This window comes from Monodelphis domestica, chromosome 1 (assembly GCF_027887165.1).
Source record: "Monodelphis domestica isolate mMonDom1 chromosome 1, mMonDom1.pri, whole genome shotgun sequence".
Taxonomy (NCBI): Eukaryota; Metazoa; Chordata; class Mammalia; order Didelphimorphia; family Didelphidae; genus Monodelphis; species Monodelphis domestica.
Genome location: NC_077227.1, coordinates 429,741,940 through 429,760,003, shown reverse-complemented (window position 1 = coordinate 429,760,003; position 18,064 = coordinate 429,741,940). Strand labels below are relative to the sequence as shown.

The 18,064-nt window shown below is 36.6% G+C and overlaps 1 protein-coding gene across 4 annotated transcripts in view; it reads right to left on the bottom strand.

The window, feature by feature from the left end:
- The window catches only part of RALGPS1 (Ral GEF with PH domain and SH3 binding motif 1), a 662,857-nt gene that overhangs the window by 430,464 nt on the left and 214,329 nt on the right, over window positions 1-18,064 (bottom strand). For all 4 annotated transcript variants that reach the window (XM_056812171.1, XM_007474667.3, XM_056812172.1 and 1 more), the window contains one exon: window positions 7,869-7,952. In XM_056812171.1, the coding sequence (XP_056668149.1) occupies window positions 7,869-7,952 (84 nt within the window). The remainder of the gene's footprint in view (window positions 1-7,868; window positions 7,953-18,064) is intronic.

Here is an 18,064-nt window from a genome sequence, read left to right as displayed (position 1 = left end):
GGGATTATTTAGGAATTCTATTTCCTCTTCTGTTAGTCTAGGCAGTTTGTATTTTTGTATATATTCATCCATTTCTCCTAAATTGGTGTATTTATTGCCATATAATTGGGCAAAGTAATTTCTAATGATTGCCTTAATTTCCTCCTCATTGGAGGTGCTGTCCCCCTTTTCATCTTTAATGCTGTGAATTTGCTTTTCTTCCTTCCTTTTTTTAACTAGATTGACCAGTACCTTGTCTATTTTGTTTGTTTTTTCAAAGTACCAGCTTCTTGTCTCATTTATTAAATCAATAGTTCTATCACTTTCGATTTTATTAATTTCTCCCTTAATTTTTAGGATTTCTAATTTGGTTTTCTGCTGGGGGTTTTTAATTTGATCGCTTTCCAGTTTTTTCATTTGCATTTCCAATTGATTGATCTCTGCTCTCCCTTGTTTGTTAATATAAGCATTCAGGGATATGAATTTACCTCTGATTACCGCTTTGGCTGCATCCCAAAAGGTTTGGAAGGATGTTTCGCCATTGTCATTTTCCTCGATGAAATTATTAATTGTTTCTATGATTTCTTCTTTAACTAAACGGTTTTGGAGTATCATATTGTTTAATTTCCAATTGGTTTTAGATTTGGTTTTCCATGTACCATTACTAATCATTATTTTTATTGCCTTGTGATCTGAGAAGGCTGCATTCATTATTTCTGCTTTTCTGCATTTGTGTGCTATGTTTCTGTGACCTAATGTATGGTCAATTTTTGTGAATGTGCATGGGAAAATATTCTAAATAAAAACAAAAATGTTGTCTTATTAGGTAGTGAGTTTCCTGTCACTGAATTCTTTAAGCCTAGATTTTCATTTGTAATATGTTTGATTTTTGCATTATACTGAAGAGGGAATTCCTATTCAGGTATGAGCTTAACTAGCTTCCCTCTGAGATCCTTTCCAGGCATAATTATTTGAACATCTATTGCTACTCATTCATTTAACACAGGAAAAAAACCAGGCTCAGAGAAGGAAAATGACTTTTTCCTAAAGTAAGAGTTCACATTTCTATAATCCTTCACATAAGAACCTTGTGAAGTAGTTTGTAAGAAGACCATATCTCTATATTACAAACTAAGGCTAGGGAAATGACTCCATAGATTTACAGTTAGTTAATTAAAAGAACCTGAATAGTCTCACATAAGCTATCACAAGCTTTCCAATCCTGATGACTGGGAGGCTGGTTCCTGGAAGAGAATTTTGGATGTTTTCTAAGGTCCCTTCCAACATTAAGATCTTATCATCTTATGATTTCTACTACTCAATTCAGCCTAAGAAGCTTTAAATTTGGTTGAAAAATCTGGTAATCTATTCCACGATTCTGAGAGAACAAGGAAAGCCACCTAATGTAAAGGAACAATAGAAAAACTATTAACCTTAGGTTCAGAAAATCTAGTTTTAAAACCTAATTCCTCCATTTATTAAATGTGTGTCCTTAGGCAACTGCTTAACCTCCCTTAGTCTTGACTTACTCCTTTGCAAGATGGAGATAATATTATCTGTCCTGTCTTTTCTCATAGTATTCATGTGAATCCCAAGTAAAATAATGCTATATGAAATGCATTATAACCACAAAAGAATGGGAGTTGTCATTACTGTGATTGAAGAAGAGATTGTCTCAGCTGGCATTGAAGTGTAAGTGGGGTAAAGGGGAAGAAATGTGATTTCTCCTCAGCTCAGCTAATGTAATCAGTGTAAAGTCTTGATGAAGTTTTAAATGTGTGAACAAGATGGTTTGCACCCTGTGATAGTTTCCTGAGGTGTGAACTACTTTTTAATTGAATCAAGAAGGGAACAGTATGATTGGCTATCCAAACAAGCTAACCATGCACCCCTGGGAACTTCAAATAGATGAATTTCAGCAATTGATTCAGTCCAGCAGCAAACTAGTCAAATGGTGGAAGACTCTTAACTGTTTCAGAGGTCAGCAAGGGAGGAGAGAGAATGAGGCTGGACTGAGTGTTACATTTTCTCTATCCCCATTGATCATATTATTGAAGAGTCTGGATCAGTAACAGAAAACACATCCAGCTATAAGCAGCAAAAGACATGCTGAGTACAAACGGTCACAGGCAGAGGCAGAATGATAGCAACCAAAAGAAGGAAACTGCTTCAGGGGATGTGACTTCTTGTAATAAAGAGAATTCCAGATACAGATTCTAGAAAGGCATTGATCCTTAGAGGTCATCGTAGAATTACACTTAAAAGCTCTACAAAGGGAGAGAGATCTCCCAGGACCAGGAGTTAGGATGTACCCTTTTGTCATACATGCTTTCTACATGTGTACCTTACTACCAGTGTATTTTAGGTTTGAGTCCAACTTTTTCCAGAGACCTTATATGTGTAAAGGTGCAAAGAAAAGAATGCTATAGGGAGATTGCTTTTTGCATCCATTGTTTTTACTATATTACCTAATACCTTTTAAGAAAGCTAGGTGCAGTCTGGTTGACTGGTAAGGAATGCTGGTAAGGGCTTTTGAGTGAAAGTATTGGATCATAACTCTTTAGGGTTACCCCCAAATCCTGAAGAAGAATAGAAAGCCACTCTCTGGGGATGCCAAATCTAAGTGGGTACAATGCCCAGGAGAGTGGTACTTCAGAAAACAATATTATATAAGTTTTATGTTTAGAAGATTGATCCCTCTCCACTGGGCATGATAACCAGTGTAGGAACAACTAAGAATTAGTAAAGTACTTATTTATGAACGGATGAACAAAAGATTTTATTAAACACTTACTATATGCAAGGCAATTTTCTAAGCAGTGGAGATAAAAAGAAAAAATTAAGACAGTCTCTGGTCTCAAGGAGCTCAAATTTGAATGAGGAGACAATATACATGGAAAGTTTAAGCTACAAGTCAGATGAAAAGACCACAAGGTCCTTCAGGGTTCAGTGTCAGAAAATATGGTAATTCCTTTTCTTTACTGCTATTTCCACTAATAAAATATCACTGCTCTTCTCCCTTATCAAGAATTTTCCTTTGATTCACTTACAATTGTTTTGGTGTCATCCTTTCCTTATATTGTTTATATATTCTTTTTTAAAGGGGACCAGAACACAAAAAAAGGCAACAAATCCCTGGAATATACAAATTTTAAGTCTCCTTACACATCTGACATTCTAAATTTTAAGCCACTCAATATAATCTCATTGCTTTTAGTAATGAAATGATATAATTTTTTTCAACATGAATCCCAAAGTAGGAGCATAAACTTTGTTCTCCACAGAACCTCAGAGCTGAAGGACATCTCAGAGGTCATCTATGTTTACCTAAATTGGAATCATCTCCACAGCAACCCTAACAAGTGTTCATCTAGTCTCTGCTAGAATAACTCCAGTAATGAGGCTGTTAGGTGGTACTATGGATAGACCACTGGGCCTTGAGTCAGAAAGTTCTGAGTTCAAATATGATCTCAAACATTTACTAGTTGTGACATGATGGCAATTCATTTAACCTTTACCCACTTCAGTGTTATCACCTATAAAATGGGAATAATACCAGAATCTACCTCCCAGGGTTGTTGGGGGAGTGGGGGGTCAAATCTGTGTAAAGTATTGAATACAGCAAGTGACGCATAAGAGCTTACTAAATGCTTATTTAAAAATATTTATGTTTATATACAGAAATACGAAACTTACTGCCTCCCAAGGATAGTCATTTAAGTTTTGGCCAACTCTGTTGAGTTTTCCTTACTTTGATCCAAGCTTGGCTTCTCTGAAAATTTCTATTTATTCCTTTGAGTTCCCTCCACTAGAGTAAAGTCAAATAAGCTTAATCTGTCTTTGGTATGAGGCATTCCAATCAAATCTTTTCTTCTACAGAGTAAATAACTCCAAATACTTCAATATGTCTTTGAATGACATGGCCTCCAATCCTATCAATATTCTGGGGGCTCTTCTCCTTAGTGGCCCTCTAGTCCTTTTGCTTATATTTATTCTGAATATGCTTTTTTTTCTCCTGTAGTTGTCTTCCCTAATTACACTATAAGCTCCTTGAGGGCAGGGATTGCTTCATTCTTTGCTTTGGCATCCTTGTACCTGGCAAAGTGTCTGCAATTTGCAGGGACTTACTAAATGCTTATTGGCTGACTGAGTCAATATTTGAAGGACCCACATTTGACCATGCTATTTCTGGTCCTGTCTGCTAGAGTTTAGCAGAGACAACACTTCCTTTGTTCTCACCTCTTTGAATGCAGTCCAAGTACCAGTTAACGGCATTCAATGTCACTCCTGACTTAGATTGAGGTGATTGTACACTAATCCTTCTTGCAATTTTTTTCCATATAAACTACTTTCTAGCCATGCCTTCCTCTCTCTTGTATGGATGACTCCCTAAAGTCCTTGTGTAGAACTTTACACTTAAGCCTATCAAATTTCACCATATTAGCATCATCTCATTGTACCCTCCTGTTAAGATCTTTCAGAATCTCAATTCTGTCCTCTGACATGTCAGCTATCCCTCCCAGATTTCATTCAGATAGACAATGAAATGAATATTTTATTCCTTCAAAGAAATAAATATATGTTAGAATTGGACTGGATTTGATATGTTTTATATGTAGTTTCTAAAACAAAGACATTGGTGATGCTATAACACAAGGAGTGGTCATGGTTACCACGCTTCCCTCATGGTATCCTGAATGGAGATAAAACTGTATCCTATACATGCCACCATTCTCATCTATAATGGGTCCTCTCAGGCCCTAGAATGGTTTCCCCAGCTTCAGTCCACTGCTAAGAACTCCTGTTTCTGCTACTTGTCTGGCCTTTCGCTTGAATTATCCTGTGTACTCTGGTTTGATTCCACATGGTATCCTGTTTATTCTCTCTGATCACTACTTGGAACACATCTACTTTCCTGAGGGGCCTTGCTGATTAGTGCCTAATCAATGGCTCCTGACTGGCCCCATTCCCTCCCCCAGGAACCATGGATTCTGCAGGCTAGGCTATCCCTGCTTGCTTATAGAATAAACACTGATGGAGATGTCAAGTTTAATGCCTTGTTTACTGTTATTATGAATACAAACCAAACAGTATGTATTTGTTAAAAAAAAAATTCTAATTGGCTTTACCAAGGTAACCTGGCATCTTGATGCAATGCTGACTGTATAACGCAATCTGTCACTGCTTTCACTATAGAAGAGCTGTGCGGCTGGCCAGAGGTGCTGAATAGCTTGGCATAAAGTCAAATATCTTAAGAATAATGCAAATCCCCTGAGAATTTGTAGCAATTTTGCACATCTGTTTATTTGTTGCTTTTAAAGCCAAACGTGGTCAAAAAGAAAGAAAAAACATTACAAACGAGGAACAAAAGACATCTGAGCCACTCTAGGTGGTTCTTTTGACAACAGGCCTAACTGTAGTCATTTGAAATAAACCTAGTCCTTCTTTCCCCATCACATTGAGGACAGAAAGCAGCTTTAATGTCTGGAGCAGGAGTCCACAACAATCAATTGGTTACATGCTGAATCCCTTATGGTATCCTTAAGGCTGGAGAGCAACAAAGAAGGGACTGAACAATAATGATCTCCAGGGTTAGGCATTTCCTACTGCTAATGAGCAGCTGGAGAGTCCGGAGGCTCTAGGGAAAGCCAAAACCTAGGAACTCAGCTGGTTGATCATACAGAATGTCTAGCGGCAAGGTCATCATTCTGGTTATAAACTGTGAAAATAGAAGGGAATAAATACAATAGTAATAATAATGCTTGACATTCATATTCAAAGTACTTTACATACATTATCTCATTTGGACCTCACAATCTGGAGAAGTAACATTGTTATCCTCATTTTATAGATGAAACAACTAAGACTAGAAGAGCCTGTCCAAGAGCACATAGCCAGTCAGACTAAGGTAAGACCAAACAAAAATTGGTTTGTATTCAGACCCTACTTCAGAACTTCCAGGGTCCATGTTGTAAAGATTAAAATTTAGGGGAGATGGGGAGACTGAGGCAGGTAGAAATTAGTTTCTCTCTGCAAGGAATATTATATTTTTTAGAGGTTTATTAAAGGTTAAAGATTAAAGAATATACAAGTAAGAAACATGTGCCTAGGCCAGAGGCCTAGACAAAATAACCTCACATCACGCAAGAGACCGCCTGCTCCAAAACAGAAGTCCAAAAAGAGCCAAGAGACCCTCAAAAGCCTTTGAATCAGCTTAAATACCTTCTCGATCTCGGCCCAGGTGAGATTACAAGGCATTCTGGGGAAGTGGAGCAAAGGCTCATGGGGATTGTAGTCCTGTATTCGAGTCTATTTTTTACAATGTCCAGCACTTTCTATCCACAATGCCTTGCCAGAAAAAAACCCCAAAAGTAGTAGCATGGATGGGCATTACGTGAATCTTAAAAATTCTCAGACCCTACTTCAGAACATTTGGTTAAGACCATTCCCCATTTTAAACAATGAAGGGACTTAGGAATGTGAAAGCTCTACTCCACCCATACTTAAGCATACTTTAGGGAAAGATAAAGTTGTAAACTCTTTACTGAACAATGAAAAAGTACTTAACTCATACTTATAGTGAAGCAAAAGCCTTAAGCTAAGTCTATTTTTAGGAAGGTGCTAAGTACCTATGAAAGTCAGGCAACTTGCAAACTTGTAAGGGGCAAAAAGGTGGGAACTTACTCAAAAGTTTAGTCTACTCAGGTGTGAATTAAGAATGGTCTGTCCTTTGGAAAACGTCTACTGTGATCAGTAGATGTGAGAACTTAGGGGAGGTGACATAGGAGAAAATGCCCTTTAAAAGGAGGTCAGGAGCTGAGAGCAAAAAAATGCTCTCTGAAGAGCTCTCTCTGAGGAGGGTTCAGCCTGCCAAAACTGAATTGGAGGGCTCAGTGGCTGAACTTAGTTGAGCTGAGGAGCTGAACTGGTGGGTCTCTCTGAACACTAGAATCTTACTTGGGACAAATCTTGTGGTGAGTGAATTAAAGACTGACTGATCTCTCTCTTAAGGCTTAGGCCTATGCTGGTCTAGCTCTTTTCTCATTATTTCCTCTTACTCTCTCTCTCCCTTTCATTAATTCCTTAATTTGTATTAATTAAAATCTCTATAAAACCCAGCTGACTTGGGTATATTTAATATTTAGGAATTTTCCCATGGTGACCACTTTATTTTTAATATAAAATCAAGACACTGTCTTGAAACCATATTTTTGCAGTCACAGTTTAAGGCAACCACTCTTTTAACTGTTACAATTACTAGGTTTATATTATATCAGATATGGTCCATTGTGCAACATGGTAATTTCCCAGAAATCTATGGTTCACAGATCCATTGTCTTCATCGCTGGGGGTCTTCCCTTTGCTGGCATCAAATACAGTCTCAGAAGATGGCTCCATGTGTTGCTATGACCAATAAATTGTAAGCCCTGGGGACCAAACTTCTTGTGATGAGACTCTCCAAAAAGCTAGGTTGGTCCTCAGATGACAACCATATGGTCTATCTTAATCTCACATTTGAAATATTTCCTCCTTGAGTAGTCTTGACAGAATTTTTATTCTCATAAGCAGACCCCAGAATAATTTCTGTGCCAATGGGAGGAATCAAAGTATGACTTTAAAGGAGGTTCCTCACAGTTAAAAATGAAAAAAAGGTCTGATTTTCAGTTTCCTCCTCTTAAAAATAGATTGGTTTTAAACACTCCCTTTCTAGCACTCATTTTGATGATTTTTAGTAAACTAGCATCTATTTTTCACCAGATCATTCAGAATCTATTTTTCTAGCAGCACTGAAATAAGGCATCAGATGCCAAAAGGAAGTCACTGATGAGGACAGATCTGAGCCAGCAAATAAAGGTTAGGCAGGCAGGAAATCACATTCTGTTACTTACCTGATTAAACCTCCTGGTAAAAGCCACAATATTAGGGGCAAGGCTATGTTTCTCTTTCTTGCTCCATCCACAGCTGGCTAATTCCTAGAAAAGACAGAGATAAGTTCACCAAATAGATTCATTTATATAATCAAAACTTACAAGGACCATTTAACTTTTAATCCAGGCTTGGTTGCTGAGTTTCTCAATCAATGATTTCATTCATGGGATGAAAACCTTTCTGAGGTAGGGTGCTAAGCCTTCATAACTGTTAAGTCTTTAAAAATGAATGAATCAGAAAGTTAACCCTTTTATTCTTAGAGGACAGAGAGGACAGCAAAGCTTAATCTTTTCAGAAGTCAGTTTCAATTCAACTACCATTTATTTGATGTCAAATATATGCCATGCTTTTTTTCCTGGTATTAGGGATGCTAAAATAGGTACAACACAGGCTCTGTTTTCAATAAGCTTACAATCTAATAGGTTAGACATAAATACTTATGATATAGGGGAGAATGATGCAAATGCATTGAAGAGTCCAAGCAAAGTATGATGAGAATTGGGGGGGAGGGCAGGAATATTTTCATCTAGGGAGGGAGGATTATGTAGAGGTAGAATATGAGATGGGCTTTGAAAGAAGAGAGGGGTCCTTCAACCCCTGGAGATTAAGAAAGAGGGTAAGAGTTTATTTCAGATTTGGGAAGTGTTGTGAACAAAAACATGGAGTTGGAAAAGGGCAAAAGAGAATGGAGAACAGTCTCCTTTGGCCAGAACATATGAGAAATTAAGCTGGATAGGTAGGTTAGAGGTAGAATGCAAAGGGCCTTAAATTCAAAGGTCAAGAGTTTAAGTTTTATTTGGGTAAAAGTTTTTTAAATCAAATGGTGAAACAATAAAAGCAATGCATTGGGAAAATTATGTGAGCAGATGGTTTGGAGAAGGAAAGAGGAGGGATGAATATTACTTAAGAAACTATTATAAACAGTAGTCTGGTCAAGATACTAGGGAGATTGCTAGAAGAGGGAAAAGGAGTGCTAGACAGGAAAGAATCAAGAGGCACTAATAACTGAATGGATGTAGTGGTGAGACAGGGGGGAAGTGAGGGAGAGTAGAGCATCAAAGATGATTCCAAGGTTACAAGTATGAATAACTGGGAGGACTGGAGTAACACCACTTCAGTATGAGGCAGCCTGGCCAAGTCCATCAGTAAAAAGTTCAACTGGGGACTTCTTACAAGTCTTGTCCTCCAAGTTTCCAGCTCCTGGCACTGGTGCTAATGGATAGTCAAAAGAAATCATTTCCCAAGACCCAAATGATCAGTAAGTACCCTCCCAATCTGAAATCTTCATCTCTACCCAATGTTTTTCCAATAGTTCTTCTGAACTCTGGGTGAAGGGAGATTGCATTTTTGGTAACTTCATCTGGAAGAATTATCACCTTAAGCCTTTATCAGTTCATCCCTTTGAAGGGAGGCAATCATTGCAATAGAGTAATCATTTAAAGTCAACATCCCCAATCATATCCCCATAGAACCATGTGAACAATCATGTGTTTTTCTTCTGTGTTTCTACTCCCACAGTTCTTTCTCTGGATGTGGATAGTGTTCTTTCTCATAAGACCCTCAGAATTGTCCTGGATCATTGCATTTGCATATAACTTTCAATGATTCAAGAACACGAATCATGGAATCATGGAAAAATATTCTAAATTAATTACTTTAAAAACATTTAAAATAAAAAAAGAAAGTTAGATGCAAGCTTAGGAATACTGAGTAATTGTGTGACCTTGGACAATTTTACTTCCCTTCTGTCCGACATAGTTTTCTTAACTACAAATGAAGGAGTTGGATTTCATAAGCTTTAGATACTCCCTTAGATTAGATAAGGATTGCTGAGAAGAGTACACACCTGTGATATCATGAGAGAAGACATCCAGAGGAAAAAGAGGCAAGTCATGGTGGTTTATTCCTTGCCTGAGGAGTACTTGTCAACATGACATTAACAATAATGAACAAGTTCTGGTAGTTTCTTCTAAGTTTGGTGCCATACAGAGTTGCATATAGAAAGAAAAATAAAAGTACAGATTCACAGAAGACATCAAACCAAAAAAAAAAGGGGGGGGGGGCAACAGCAAAACCTATGAACTCAGATGGGCAACAAGCAAAGTTAAATGAGATCCTTCTGCAAGGAGGCAACATTTTCTATATCGTAACAATTTTTTTATGGTAACAGTCTCCAAAGTTTTTTCATCAGGTATCCCTAAGAGAAAAAAATTTGAGCATACCTCCAGTAAGTCTATATTTACTTATTTATAACATATTTTTCTTTTATGGCATAATTATGTATATTAAAAGACTAACACAAAAATTTTTTAAAGATTTGAAATAATATTTCATTCTAGAGTCAACAGGAACTCACTGGAGTTTATTATTATTAAGCAGAGGAATGGATCAGATCTAGGTCAGCCTTGGGCTTTAGGAAAATTACTTTTGGAGCATCTCTGAGGTCATAATGACACACGTCTTTCTGACATTACCTAGCACTACATCATACCTCTTCTTTTCCCAGGTGACTAGAAGGAAGATAGTACCTCTGTTGTAATGGAAAATTTGGAAGAGGAGTGGGATTGGGCAGGGGAAGGGGACAAAGATAAAGTAATGAGATCTGAAACAATCTTAATCCAATACCTGCTCATCCTGAGGAATTCAAGTTCCCCCAAAAACAAAAAGTGAAGAGATCGAGCTATTATTCACTGGTCACTACTCTGGAGTTCCTAACCTCTGAAGGTTTGAGGTAATCAGAAGATCAGGGTTGGATATGCTTGTGGGAAGAGATATCTTCCCAGTGACACTTGCATAGCTGTTCTGCATGCCCAAGTAGCAATTAGGTTAATGCAGCCCTGAGAGGAGAGGAGGGGAGGGGAGAGGAGAAGTTTATGTTTGTGATGGGAGAAGAAAGGATATGTAAAAACATACTAGCGATAAGCCATACTATTGACTCTTATGGGGAGGGAATGATATGATTTCTACCATTCAGTCAATTATACACAACTTAGAGTCAGGCCATATCCTCTTCTTTGGAAACCATTACTCTATGGTATAAAACAGAAGTAATACACTAGCATTTTCCTTTTTCTTCATTTCAATTTCAATTCCTTTTGATTTGATTTGCAAGACTTCAGGCAAATATATTTTTGTTTGCTCTTGGGATATGACCTTGGAGAGTATGCCTCATTCAAAAGGAAGAAGATCATTAGAGGGAAGTGGGGAAGCATTGCATATTAAGAAGACATTTATGTGAAAGGATCCAGGAACCCAATGTGGGCAGCACAGTGGAAAATACACAGATAAAGTGCAACAGAAGTAGAAACAGTAGGAATATTGCCAACAGAGTGCACTACAGGCCATGTGGACAGAAAGGAGAAATAAATATGGGTTTCAGAAAGCAGATCCTAAACCTCACTTGTAAGCATGACATGTAATAAGGAAGTTCAAATTATCCAGACACCATTTGGACCTCACTATCTGTATAAAACAGCTGCTATGAATTTATTGTCTTGTTGTAATAAAAGTTCGGTATTTTAAAATTGTTGGAGGAACCAGCAAAGGGAAGGTACTTTTCATAACCTAATTCTCACCAACAGGTAGGAATTGGCTTCTGAAATAGAAATAATGGGGGCTTTAGAGAGCTGTGACCACTCCGTTTTAGGTTGGTTATACTGAAAGAAAGTAAAGATAATCTAGCAGTTACCCTAATTTTTTTTGAAAGATTTAAAAGAATTCAGATAAAGAATATATAGGATCCCAAGGGCTAAAATTCAAGAGGGAATGACAAACTCTCATGAAAGAAATGCTAACAACTAAAAGAAAACATTCCAATGAGGAGAAAATAGGGGAACTGTTTAAACAAATCAATGTGGATGCAAAAGGGACTTACTGATTAGATTTTTAATGTATATATGTTATCAATCACTATCACACTATTAGATAAAAAATTGGCTTTACTGTTTTCAAAAAATGTATTTTGTGAAGGATTTTTTGGGTGTTTCCTGGCAACTGATTGATATGCCAAAAACAAATTCATCAACAAATAAAAAAGAAATAAAAACAAAGATAGGAAGGAAAAACTGAAGAAAAAACAAAGGCATGTGAGAAAAAAAAAAGATGTACAGAAAGTGGAAGCAAGGCTAACTGACAGGATGAATACAAAGGACTATAGAAGCATAGTCTTGGAAGAATAATTTTATACACACACATACACACACAAAAAAATAAAATTATACATGAAACTCTTGTTCAAAATGAGATAAAGCTAGCAAGAATTGCTAAAGACTAACAAAAAAAAGTTTAAGCTATATTAGGGAACGCAGGAAGATCAGAGAAATGATAGGATCTATAGTGCAGAGTGGACAGGACAGTGATAATGCACTTCACAGAGAGAAGATGTAGCCACTCAGTTAGGCATTTTTTCCACACTGTCAAAGAGTATCACATTTTAATCAGAAAGCCAAAACAAATTTGTATAAAAGGAAGATGAAATTCAAGAGAAGCATGGAGATATTAAAAGAGTATTTGGCTTCCCTTGATGAATTCATGTTACCAGACACAGACAAACTACATTCCATAGTACTGAAATAATAGAAGTATATGATTGCTGAGCCATTGTCAGTGATCTTTGAAACATCACGGGGAACAGATGAGATGTAGAGAAAACTTGAATTCATCAAGGACAGATCATGAGTGACAAACATCAATTTCTTAAAATAATTATACCAGTAGATCAGGAAACTGTACATGAGTGTATAGTTTACCTAGATTTTAGAAAGACATTTAATAAAGTCTCTTTTCTTATTCTTATGAAAAAGAGAAATGTGGAATAGTCAATAGTAGATGTAAAGGGACTCTGAGAGGGCTAAATAATTAGATCCAAAGAGCAGTCGTTAATGGCTCAGCTTTAGCTTGGAAGGTGGTCTCTAGTGAAGTGTCTCAGGGATCTGTTCTTGGTCCTGTGCTGTCTAACATTTTTACCAGTAAGTTGAATAAGGACATAAAAGGGATGCTAATCAAATTGGCAGATGAAAGAAGGATAGTTGATGTGTTGAATGACAGAATGATGATCCCAAAAGATCTCAATAGGCTAAAATATTTGGCTGAATATTAACTACAATATGAAATTTAATAGGGATAAATCTAAAGTCTTAAACTTTAATTCAATAAGCCAATTTTACAAGTACAAGATGAGTGAGGTATGGCTTGATAACAATTCTTCTGAAAAGAATCAAGGAGGTTCAGCGGACTGTAAACTCAAAATAAGTAAATGGAATGCTATAGCAATGAAAAGCTAATGTTATCTTAGGCTACATTAATATTTTGATAAAGAAAAAGACTAGGAAGGTGATAGCCTCCTGTTCTTGCTGCCCTGGTCAAATCACTGTGTTCAGCTTTGGGTGCCATTTTTCAGAAGGGCATTGAGAAACTATAATCTGTCTTATAGAGGACAACCAGGATTGAGAAGGGCCCTAAATTCGTGTTATGTAAGAATCAACTAAAGAAAATAAAGATAATTAGCTTTATCTTATAGGTGAAAGGACTGAGATTTGATAATATGGCTGTCTTCAATATCTGAATAGATATTTTATGGAAGAGGGATGAGCCTTATGCTACTTGACCCTAGAGGGCAGAATTATCAGCAATGGTTAGAGATTGCAGAGAGGAAGATTTAGGCTTGACATAAATAAGAACTTCTAAAGAGAGCTCTTCAAATACAGGATGGGCAACCTCAGAAGGTAATGGGTTCCCCTGCTCCAAAGGTCTCTATTTTGATAGAAGTTAAATGGCTTCCACTTGACTACATTGTAGGTGATATTTTTGCTCTGATAAGGATTGGACTAAAAGGCTTCTGAAGCCCCTTTCAACAATATGATTATTTGATTCTGGTATTGGATATTTGGTTTAGCATAGAAGTAACTTTAAGCCAATGTCTTCCTATGTCCAAATCACTAGTGAGAGAGTTGCCAGCCAGAAGTTTAACCTTCATAAACTAAAGAAATAAAATAGTGCTAAGTTAATAACCTCTCACAAAGGATCCTGGGAGGTGTAGTCACCGAGTGTGAATTACCTTTGGATTACATGATTTATTTGTACATTTAAAAATACATTTAATGATGTTTTTGTTTTTATATACATCCTTTCCAGATATCCCACATACAACTCAGTAATGAGCTCAACTTCTTAAAAAAAAACAAAACAAACCAACAAATACAGTATCTACAGTGTAGGCAAAATTCTCCATCTCTCTATACTTACTCTCCATACCTCCACATCTCTAATGAGAGAAAGTATCTGCTTGTCAAGCCTCAGCCCTAACTGATTTCCTAACATCCAGTCTTGTTTCTCCAATTGCCTATTAGACATCATGAATTTGACATGTCTCAAACATCTTAAAAGCAACACACCCCACTCTGAACTAGTTGTCCTTTACCCAAAACCCTTTACTATTTCTGATTTGTCTATTACTGTCTACAGTATCACCAGTCTTCTAGTTACCCAGGTTAATAATCTGGAGTCATCCTCAATTCTTCATTTTTTTACCTCCCATATTCAAATGGTTATCAAGTCTTGTCATTTGTACTTTGTAACATCTCTCATATTCCAGTGTAGTTACAATTCATTCCCCTCTATGTACTCTGATTCTATGACACTGGACCCCTTCCTTTTCCTAGCAAATCATACTCCATCTCCTAAGTCCAAACATTTTCACGGGCTGTCCTCTATGTTTGGAATAGTTTCCTTCCTCATCCCTGCCTCCTAACTCCCCCAACTTCCTTTAGGTCTCAGCTTAAGTCCTACTTTCTGCAAAAAGCCTTCCCATACCTCTTTAATCTATATGAGTCATACAACTCATAAGAGCCAGAGCCAGGACTTAAATGCAGATCTTCTGATTCTAAATCTGGTGCTCTTACTACTGTCGTGCTGGTTATACAAAGACAGAAATTGAAGGCATTAGCCTTCCCTCAAAGCCTACCCACAGGTGATCCTATATAGACATACATACATATATATACATATATATATATATATATATATCTTATTTTTACAGAGTTGATGTCATATTGTCTCCTTCATTAGACTGTGAGCTTCTTGAGAGTGGGGCCTTTTTTTAGACTTATTTGTATCTCCAAACTCTTAGAAGAGTGCCTAACATATTTTAGATGCTTTAAAATGCTAGTAGAATGACTGGCTCTTCTCCTGAATCAAGATTGGTTATTACAATTACATACAACTAGGGTTTCTTTGAGTCTGTCACGGAACAATCTACCACCTCAAAATAGCTCATCTAGCCAGGACATTTCACAGAAACAGCAAAGAATACTAATTTCTTTCTTCTACCTCCTTTCTTTCTCTCTCTTTTAGCCTTGAACAATAACTCACATTTCACATTGCTCACAGCAAGCCTTGTGAGGGAGATGGTGCAAGTATTATTATCCCCATATTATAGATGAGGAAACTAAGCCTCAGGAAGGAAAAATGATTTCTCAGTATCCGTAAAACTAATATGAGCTAGAATCAGGTCTTAAAAGCAGATCTTCTGATTTTAAATCTGGTGCTCTTACTACTATTATTCAGGTTATTCAAAGATCAAAAGTAAAGCTAAAAGCCAGAAGTCATTGGGTTCTCAAAGCCTCTGAGAAATGGAAGCAAAGAAAGGATACAAGATAAACAAGAGTTAGATGTGCCCTTAGAATGAGAATGTTAAAACAAACACAGAAGGTAAGAGTAGGAAGGGATCTTTCAGCATCAAAGGACACAGAACATCAGTCCTATGGGAAAAAACAAGAGGACATATAGAGAGCTGAGGCAAATTTATTTTTAAAAAAAGTCATTCTCCAAATGATAAATGGTCAAAGGATATGAATGGGCAGTTTTCAGTTGAAGAAATCAGTTATCTATAGTTATATGAAAAAATGCTCTGAATAATGTTTTAAATTTAAATTTGTTTGTTACATTCAAATACCCAGTTAACTCCCCCTCCACTAGAGAGGCAATATTTGCCAAAAATATGTATGTATAAAATTATGTCTTACTCATATCTTTTTATCAGTTCTTTGTCTGGAAGTGGACATATATGTCATTTTTCAAATAATATTTCTGTTGCTATATATAATGTTCTCTTAGTTATGCTCATTTCATTCTTCATATTTTCATGTAGGTCTTTCCATGTTTTTCAAAAATTAAACTGTTCCTAATTTCTTACAGGGTAATAGTATTCTATCAGAATCATATACCGCAACTTGTTTAATCATTCCTCAACTGATGGGCATCCCTTCAATTTCCAGTTCTTTGTCATCAAAAAGAGAGCAGCTCTTAGAACAAATATTTTAGAACAAATAGGTTATTTTCCTTTTCCCTTAGGAAAAAATCCAATAGCAGTATTGCTGGGTTTTATAACTGAGCATAATTCCAGATCGCTTTCTAAAATGGTTAGCTCAGTTCACATCAAATCTATCAATTTGAGAAATGCAGATTAAAACAATTCTAAAGTACCACCTTACATCTATCAGATTGGCCAATATGACAGAAAAGGAACATGATAAATATTGTAGGGAGTGTGGGAAAGTTTGGACACTAATGTACTCTTGATGGAGTTGTGATCTTATCCAATGGAGAGCTGTAGATTAAAAATTAATATCCAATACTCCAAGTAATATATTTTATAAGATTTATTAAATATTTGATAGTAGAGGAAAGAAAAAAACCTTCAGTAAAGAGAGGTTTTCCCAGACCGTGCCCATAGGAGAAGAGAGAAAGAGGGAGGAGTCACCAAAACTTATATACAAATATGAACATGCAATGTGGTAGAGAAGGAAAAGGGATACTGGGAGATGAAAAGAATTCTGGGAGATGGAGTCCAAAGGTACAAGTTTTTTTTTTCTAATTATACACAGCAAGCAAAAGAATTATGCCCAAAGAGCTGAAAACTGTGCATACCCTTTGATCCAGCATTACCATTACTAGATTATATCCCAAAGAGATTTTTTTAAAGGAAAAGGACCTATTTGCACAAAAATATTTATAGGAGCTCTTTTCATGGTAACAAAGGATTGGAAATTGAGGGGACATTCATCAATTTAAGAATGGCTAAACAATATGTGGTATATTGTGGTAATGGAATATTATTGTGCTATAAGAAATGATGAGCAGGATGACTTCAGAAAAACCTGGAAAGATTTACATGAATTGATGCAAAGCGAAGTAAGCAGAACCAGAAGAACACTGTACACAGCAAAACTACATGATGAACAACTGTGAATGACTTAGCTATTCTGAGCAATACAGTGATCTAAGGCAATCCCAAAAACTCATGATGAAAAATACCATCTCTCTCCAGAAAATGAACTAATGGAATCTGAATGCAGATCAAAGCATACTATAGTCCACTTTCTGCATTTTTTTTGGTTCAAGATCTCTTCTACAACAAAATAACTAACATGGAAAAATGTTTTACATAACTACACATGTAAAATTGGTATCAGATTGCAGTGGCAGGGGGGAAGTGGGAAGAAGGGAGAGAAAATGGAACTAAAAATTTTAAAAAACACATTAATGTTAAAAATTGTTTTTACATGTAATTGGGAGAAAATTAAACATTTTTTTAAAAAGGGGAGGGCAGTAGATACAATTTCAGCCATAATCAACTGTAAAGTGAATTCAAATGTAGACTGCACTAACACAGAACAAGGAAGGTGAGAGTCCTATTGTCCTCTTGCCTCATCTGAGTTACTGAGTCCATTTGAGGGCAGCATCATTTAGGAAGGTCACCAATGAGCCAGAAAGTGCACGTGAGACCATTATATAAGGATCAGTTGATGGAACTAGGAATATTCAGTCAATGGATTTATCAGTCAACATATTAAGTACCTACTATATGCCAGGAACTGTGCAAAGTCTTGGAGATCTAAAATGAGGCAAAAGGCATCCCTTCCCTTACAGTGGTTCTCACCCTCTCAATTTGTAGCAATGAGAATACATAATGCGTATCAGGTATTTACATTCTGAATCATAACTGTAGCAAAATTACAGTTTTGAAGTAGCCACCAAAATAATTTTTGTTTTGGGGTCACTACAACATGAGGAACTGTATTGTGGGGTCATGGCATTAGAAAGGTTGAGAACCACTGCCTTAGGTAGTTTACAGTCTAATGGGATTTTAATGTTCAGT